Source organism: Gavialis gangeticus, unplaced genomic scaffold (assembly GCF_001723915.1).
Source record: "Gavialis gangeticus isolate Ggan-Ray unplaced genomic scaffold, GavGan_comp1, whole genome shotgun sequence".
NCBI lineage: Eukaryota > Metazoa > Chordata > Crocodylia > Gavialidae > Gavialis > Gavialis gangeticus.
The window spans coordinates 63,251,802-63,259,808 of NW_017729022.1; the positions used below are offsets into that span (position 1 = coordinate 63,251,802).

Consider the following 8,007-nt stretch of genomic DNA (forward strand, 5'->3'; position numbering starts at 1 on the left):
GCAGGGGGGGATAGAGGGCAGGAGTGAGGTGCTTTGGCAGAGCTATCTCCAAGTCCCAGGAAATGAGGGAGGGATACCATGGTGGTGGAAAGGGCAGTCATTTTGGTACTGAGTCCCTTTGCCCCCAGATGAAGATCTCCTTTCCCAAATCTGGCACTGGCATGCAAGGGAAGAAGAAAGCACTTGGGGACTGTTGTCAAGGAGCCATCCCAGGTGCGCACTTTATTAAACTATCCAAGTGCGTGTGCGCTTTTGTGGACCTGTCTATGGCCATAGGGACAGTGGTGCACCCATAGATAATGCCAGCTTTCTATGCTCACTAACTTCTCTCTGCTTTCCCAAGCACTGGGACAGCTGTGTGTGTGTGATTGCAGAAAGAAGGAATTCCTCCCCACCAACAACTGGAGAAACAGATCAGGAATCAAATACACTGAAAAGACAGGACAGCAAGCTTCTGCACAGGCCCGCAGGCTTTCCTTGGCTGCTTTCCTCAGCTGGGGTGGGGCACTTCCTGCTCCTCACAGCACAGGGAACAGTTCTCAAATGGAGCCTGACATAACGAGTGTTGAAAATGTCGGCATGAATAGTAGCCAAAATGCCAGCCGGAACCATCTCCGAGGCCAAAAAACAAACGAGCATGGGGTGGAAGTGCACAGTAAAAAGCTGAATGTGGGGTGAAGGGATCTCGGTATGTGGATGGCAGCAGAACCTTTCCCCACGCCCTGCCTCAGCTGGGCTGTGTGCCCAGCGAACAGGGTCAGCCTGAAAGATCTGGGATGTGATACCCCCTGGCTATTCATCTCTTCCGAGTCAGTCCTCCCCTTGCTGGTGCACTGCATCAGCATGGGGTAACTGGGGCCCTCACACCACCCTGACTCATCAGCAACTGCAGATGAAGTGGAAAGGCCATGCCTCAGCCCACTCAGTCAGCCGCCTGCCCTGCCAGAAGGTGGGCTTGGGTCCCCCCCCCACATGCAGCACAACCCCCCAGGCAAAAGGAGGGAGGAAATAATGAAGGGGCAGTCAGAGGTTCTCTCTTCCTTCCCAAATAGAGGTGTCTGCTGGGTCCTTTTCTCCCACCCCCCTGCCATGGGTCTGTGCCAAGCATTCCCCGCTGTGGGGAGAGGGCTGTTAAGACCCACTTAAGCCCATGGGCTTTGCTCCTTGACCCCTGCCCTTCGCTGCCTGTGCAAGATTCCATTGCATTATAGACTGAAGAGATTGGGGGCTGCTGGGGCAGGAAGCAAGTGAAATCTAAATCCCCCAAATCTCCTGGCCTTTGCCTGCTCACACCAGTTTCACTTTGCTAAAGCCGATTTGAGCTCTGATCCTGGGAGGGTGGGCAGAGGCAGCCAGGAGACAGAGAGGGAGAAGGCAAAGGTGCGGGGAGCAGATTTGTTTTTGCCACCCTGATGGCTGCAATGCTTTGGGATGCTGGGGGTGCGTGTAGCTCAGGGGACCCAGCTGGGATGGGGCACTTCCTGCTCCTTACAGCACAGGGAGTTCTCAGACGGAGCCCGTCTGTGAAAAGAGGTTGGAAATCTCCATTTCTGTCTCCGTTGCTGGTCTCCATTGGCAGTCCTGGTTCAGTGTTCTTGGCAGCTCCCACAAGTAAAGTCTGGCTGGATGGAGTGCCGGCCTCTCCCCCATCCCAGGACTAGCGGGGCACCCTGTGCAAGGACATGTGCTTTTAAGCCCCAGTCCTAGTCCTCTGGGATAGAGGGTGCTGGGAGCACTGAGGAGTCCAGGCCTGGTTCCCTAGTCATTCATGTGCTGTATGTTCAGGATGGAAAGCTGGCTTCTTGCTCCCCCACTCAGTAGCCAGTGAAGATGGGGTGTCCTGGAAGGACCGGTGCTTCTCAGGGCCACGCCTGAGTTCGAGGCTCAGTATCTCGCTCCCTGGAGACAATGGGGGATACGAGTGTTGTAGGGTTTGAAAGCATGCCTGATTTGACCTAAGGGAGGCCCATGTTTGGAGTGACTTGGGATGGGGGATTAAAGCCCTTCGGGAAGTGCACGTGTGGTGTGTGGCAGTGAGAGGGAGGCAGGAAAGCTGGTGCTGGACCCGAGGACTCAGTTGTTTTAATCTCCTGGATTAAGGCAGTGGTGGAATGCAGTGTGCGGCCATGACCTACTCGGAGCTGCCCGGTGTGAACCTAGGTCAGCACCTTAGGAGGCTCCAGAGGAGGTCACACCCTCTAGCTACTGGCTGGTGGGGGCTGGGGAGGCAGAGGAGTGAGAAGGGGTGCTTAGAAACCAGTTGGTACTTGCTAGACATTTTACAGATTTCTTCACTATCTCTGCAAGCAACACCCTGGAACCATGACTCCTGCTCCTCCTCGGTTGTTCAGGCCCATTCTTGCTTGTGGATCCTCTGCTCTGCGAAGGGCAATACCTGTTTGATGAGATTAGTGACGAGAGAGCTCTAGCGCTTCAAGGGGAACAGAGAATCCCCTCTAGTATTTGGTTAAACCCCAGAGTCCAGCCCAGTTTTTGGTCATTTGTTTTGCTTCCGTGAGTTCTGCAGCCCCTGATCGCTGAAGCCCCCAGAAAACCAGCCTCACCCCTCCTAGCACCGATTCTGGAATCCGACGGGTACCCAGGATGCTCGCGGTGGGGATTGGGGTGAGGGGAGTCACATTAGCATTTCGAAAAAGAAGCACGGAAACAGATTAAGTATTTTCAAATGTAAAAATAAATGGTTTAGGCCACGGGCCTGCTCTGTCCTTACATCCTCCGCAGTGGTTCTGCTCACGTGACACAAGTTCCTTGGAGTTCCTGCCTTAACTACAGCAGCTGTTGATTTGACAGGAAAACAGGGAATGATCTTAGTGCCTTTTAGCCAAAGCTCATCTACATCCAATTTCTGTTTCTAACGGCGGCTCTCAAGTCTTTGCTACAGGAATCACACCGGTCCCATGAGAGGGGAGGTGGAAGGGAATGGTTGTGGGAGCAAGCGCATTGAAAGCAGGGGGGGAAATAAGATGAGCTGGTTTTGCTGCAACATCTTTTCTAACTCGGTCCTAGGATGAGCCATGATGCTCAGAGGGGCAGCAAGCTGGCACCCAATACCAGAGGCATGGTGTAGCTTAACCATTCAGTGCTAGCAACTGTTCATGCTGCTAGAGCAGAACCAGTCACATGGCACAAAGGAAGAAAGTTGTGCTGCAACACAGGAATGCCAGAACGAGGGCAACTGGGAGAAGTTTGTTTCGGAGAGAGAAAAATACATGACCAAGCCCATTGTGAGTCATGAGGATCTGCCATCTCCTTTTGGAAAGATATTCCTAGTGGTCACACATGTGCATGGGTAACTGTGAAGCCCTGCTTTGATCTCTGTTACCACAGTACAATTGTACTTGCCTTAGGGGATAAATTAAATGTGGAACTGGAGGAAGGGAACTTGTTTGTCGGGCTGTGTGAAATTTTGCCGGCAGTTTCATTTTGATGCTGTTTCGACTCCTTTTGAGCTCGAAACAACAAAATCAAAACGAAACAGAGAGCTTTGAAACAGCTTCAAAATGAAATGAGGCAAGTCGAAACATTTTGAAATTTTCAAAATGTTTCAAGTTTTCGAAGCTCAAGCTGCGCTTGCCTGCAGGGAAACAGAAACTAAAGTAAGGGGGTGGGGGGAGAAAGGAGTGCTCTCATGATTGACTGTGTAGCTGGCCAGTGACTGTCATCCTTCCCTGAGGTCCCTTCCAATCCCCGTGCTCTGGGGGAGGGATGGAAAAATTGCATAAAAGGCAGCATTGTTTGACCTGCCCTGCTTTCTGCCTTGGTGTCAGTTGAGTGAGGGTGCACTGTAACACACGCACAGAGTCACCCACCCATGTCACGAGTTTTGCCTGTCAGCAGCCAGAGGTGCAGGGCCCCAGAACCCAGACTCCCCCTGCACCGATCTCCTTGGCAGCTGGCAGGCTTCATGGCCGCAGCAAGGGCTAGCAGGCTGGCAGCTTTCATCCTGCTGCGCCTTAACACACACAGTGTCACACATGTCACGAGTTTTGCTTGGCCACAGCTTGAGGTGGAGTTTCCCTGAAACCCCTGCAACTGTCTCCTTGAAAGCTGGCAGGCTTCGTGGCCTCACCAGGGGCTAGCAAGCCTGCAGTTTTGACCCTGCTGTGGCTTAACACATACATGTGACATGAGTTTTTTGTTTTCAAGAATTTGAGGTGCAGTTTCCCTGAAACCCCTGCAAATACCTCCTTGAAATGTGGCAGACTTCATGCCCTCAGAAGCGGCTAACATTCCTGCAAGTTTCATCCAAATCAGGCCAGAAATTACAAAGTTATAGGCTGTTTTGAGCTTCCCCATTAAAGCCTATGGGTGAAACATCGGAACAGCATTGAAACAGCAAAACTGTTTCGACGAAACGAAATGGAAGATCAGTTTTGAATCAAAACAAAATTCAAAACAAAATGCTGATCCGTCGAAACACTGAAACGCAAGTTGAAATGCAACGGTGCCGTTTCGCACAGCCCTACTTATTTGGGCTGCAGACAGTCGCATCACTGGGGAACGCCCAGGTTTTCCACTGCATGGGTACAGTGCTCAGTACTGGGTACAGGACGTAATAATTAACAACAAACACAGAGGATGAAGCTTTCCCAGTCCCACTTAACTGCTCTTCTGCCCTTCCTATTGCTTTTTGGTGTTTCCTAAATGGGGAGGGTCTCTGGTGGCCTGATTTATATATTAACTTGCCATGTACATGTTGCCTTACAATTTTTTTGACACACCTGCCCCCTCCCCTCTGTCTCACTCCCACCCCTGGGCTCTTTAGGCTACTGAATGAAAGCGACAAGCGGCCTTTTATCGAAGAGGCAGAGAGGTTGAGGATGCAGCACAAGAAGGACCACCCTGACTACAAGTACCAGCCACGCCGACGGAAGAATGGCAAGGCCACCCAGGGTGAGGGTGAGGGCCAAGCTGAGGGAGAAGCCGGCGGGACTGCAGCTATCCAGGCCCACTATAAGAACGCCCACCTGGATCACAGGCATCCTGGGGAAGGATCCCCCATGTCTGATGGGCACCCTGAACACTCCTCAGGTTAGTTCCATCTATGCAGCTAAGCAAGCAGGTGACTACTGGCTCATCCTCTCCCCTGGCCATCTGAAGAATCAAGGCCTCCCATAAGATTGTGGGGCACTCCTGTGTGAGCCAGACCTTCTCCTGGGGTCTAGTACTTGGCCCTGACCCACTGTCACCAGCATGGTGTTGGCAGGCGCCTGCACTCCACAGGTGTAACCCTCCCACAGGTCAAAAGGAAGTCAACCCTAAGGACTTTATACATGCAATTGCAATTTGGGCTGTGGCCGGCTATCTCCTCCCCTCTTGTGACTCTACCAAGGTCTTGGCAAGGCATGGTGAGCTCCGAGAAAGGCCTGACAGTCCTGGGTCTGTGCAGTGCTGGGAGCAGAGCTTGCTTAGGTAGCAGGCTATTTGGTTGCCTAGAAGGCTGTGCTTGGACTATATTATGAAGGGGTCACTCATTTTCTCTCTCTCTTTCTCTCTCTCACTCTCTCTCTCCCCTCCCAACTGGTTTCCATCACACAGGTCAGAGCCATGGACCTCCCACACCACCGACCACTCCAAAGACGGAACTGCAGGCTGGCAAAGCAGACACCAAGCGGGAAGGGCGCTCCTTAGGGGAAGGGGGGAAGCCTCACATTGACTTTGGCAATGTGGATATTGGAGAGATCAGCCATGAAGTGATGTCCAATATGGAGACCTTTGATGTCAATGAGTTTGACCAGTACCTGCCACCCAATGGACACGCTGGCCACCCGGGCCATGTTGGGGGCTATGCAGCAGCTGCTGCTGCTGGCTATGGCCTGGGGAGTGCTCTGGCTGCAGCCAGTGGACACTCCGCCTGGATCTCCAAGCAGCATGGAGTCTCCTTGTCCGCTGCCACATCATCGGTGGTGGACTCCAAGGCACAGGTGAAAACGGAGGGGTCTGCCCCAGGAGGTCATTACACTGACCAGCCATCCACCTCCCAGATAGCATACACGTCCCTGAGTCTCCCCCACTATGGCTCAGCATTTCCTTCTATCTCCAGGCCCCAGTTTGACTACCCCGACCACCAGCCTTCGGGACCCTACTATAGTCATTCCAGTCAAGCCTCTGGCTTATACTCTGCCTTCTCCTATATGGGGCCCTCACAACGTCCCCTGTACACTGCCATCTCTGACCCTGCGCCCTCCGTGCCACAGTCCCATAGCCCCACACATTGGGAGCAGCCCGTGTATACAACTCTCTCCAGACCCTAGGGAGCAGGGCACAGTGACCGAAGCAGCAGCGGAAAGGATCCGAAGAATCAGCACAGGCAGAAGAGCCTCCGAACCCTGAGGTCATTCAGTGTCATCCATCCACCAGAACCCACTGCGCACCCAGAAGTGCCCATCATGACCCCAGCTATCGCTGGCTCACCCGCCTCGAGGAAGGTTTTTCGCCCTTTCTCCTTCTCAATTCTATGCATGCCAACTGACTGGCTTGCAAAGAACTTTTTTTGGCCTTCTAGATAAGGATGATTCTAGACATGGAGCGACCGGTCCCGGTGGGTTTCATTGTGCACGCCCTTGGCTGTGAGATAAGCAATATTTCCCTTTCCTTCCATTCCCTCAAACTGCTCCAGTATTGCCAGCAGACCACAATGGCCAACTCTTTGTCACCTGCTGTGGGTGAAGGGTGGCTGGTCGGGCACCTTTGGCAAACATGTTGTGGGAGGCGAGGTGGGGGCGGTGTGGCCGACCTCCTTGTGCTCAGTGTTTTGCAGGATTCCTGCCAAGAATTCGCACATGTATGAATCTTGATCCCTGTTGGAAGACCAACCTACGCTTGCTTTCCCATTGACTTTCACAAATGCACCCTATCCATCTCGCATCCCACCATCTCTTTTCCACGTGGAGATTTTAAGACTTGACTACACAGTGCACTGGACTCAGGAGCCCACAATTGGTCCTTTCCTTGTTCATATTGCAAAGTGCCTGTGTGTGGAGGAACCCATGGATCACAAAGGAGATGGGACCGAATCCTCCTTTGCAATGATTATTTTGTATTGCTCCTTTGTTTTGGCCATTTCCTTGCCCCCTCTAAAACTTTCCATCCTCCCGTAACAGCCCAAAAGATATGCCACCAAAGCCAGTGCTTGCTCTTCTCTTGTGTGTTTGTGCCTGCATGGTATGTGGAAGAATAGAAAATGAAGATATTATGGCACCAATAACTGTCAGCTGGAATCTTATTGGGCTAAACAAAGAGTTGGATAAAACAATCACCTTGAGCCCTGCTCCCCCCTCCCCTCCCAAGAAAAAACAAAAAAACAAGCTGAATTGCACCCACACCCTTGTGTGTCTTCACTGCCTGTCCCAGTTGACCAGCATCTCAGTTCTACCCTCACTTGGCCTGGGAAGATAGTCTTGCAGTACTTCATGGGGGAAAACACATAATGTTGGCTGAGTATGAAGAAAAATGAGTGAAATGAAACTGGACGCCTCCTTTTTTTCTGCTTTCCAATTGAAAGCAACCATCAGCAACAGTCAGACAGTTCCCCTTCTCCTTGTCTCCATCTTTGCTGCCCTGCTGAAGACAACCTGTTGGCTCATTCCAAATCATCATCAGGACCAGCGTGGCTTCAGTGCCAGGTAGCATGAGGACTGCTCTAACCTGGGGAAGCAGGGGGCAGGGAGAGAGAAGATGCCCCCCAACTGGCCGCCAAAATATAGCATGGGAGCCCTAGCCAAGAAGTAGATTTGGATAGATGGGACAGACTGACAAAGCATAGGCCTGCAATCCATGCAAGCATTTTCCTCCTCTGACTGAGACTGCTGAGATGACCTTTATGCACCCTTACCTTTGCCTTTAGTTATGGACAACTTGTCCTATGTGATGTTTGAAAAGATCATGTAGTATGTTTGCTCCCTGTGCGCATGTAACCTATTACTGCCTCTTTCTCTTATTTATGCGAGTAGCACCTTCCCTTCCCACCCACCCATCCTATCTCCC

The 8,007-nt window shown here is 52.0% G+C and overlaps 1 protein-coding gene across 1 annotated transcript in view; it reads left to right on the forward strand.

The window, feature by feature from the left end:
- Nucleotides 1-7,758, forward strand: part of SOX10 (SRY-box 10) — an 18,403-nt gene extending 10,645 nt beyond the window's left edge. Inside the window, exons 3-4 of the mRNA XM_019515225.1 lie at nt 4,787-5,052; nt 5,560-7,758. Of these exons, the coding sequence (XP_019370770.1) occupies nt 4,787-5,052; nt 5,560-6,275 (982 nt within the window). The 3' untranslated portion in view covers nt 6,276-7,758. The remainder of the gene's footprint in view (nt 1-4,786; nt 5,053-5,559) is intronic.
- Nucleotides 7,759-8,007: the final 249 nt, after the last annotated feature.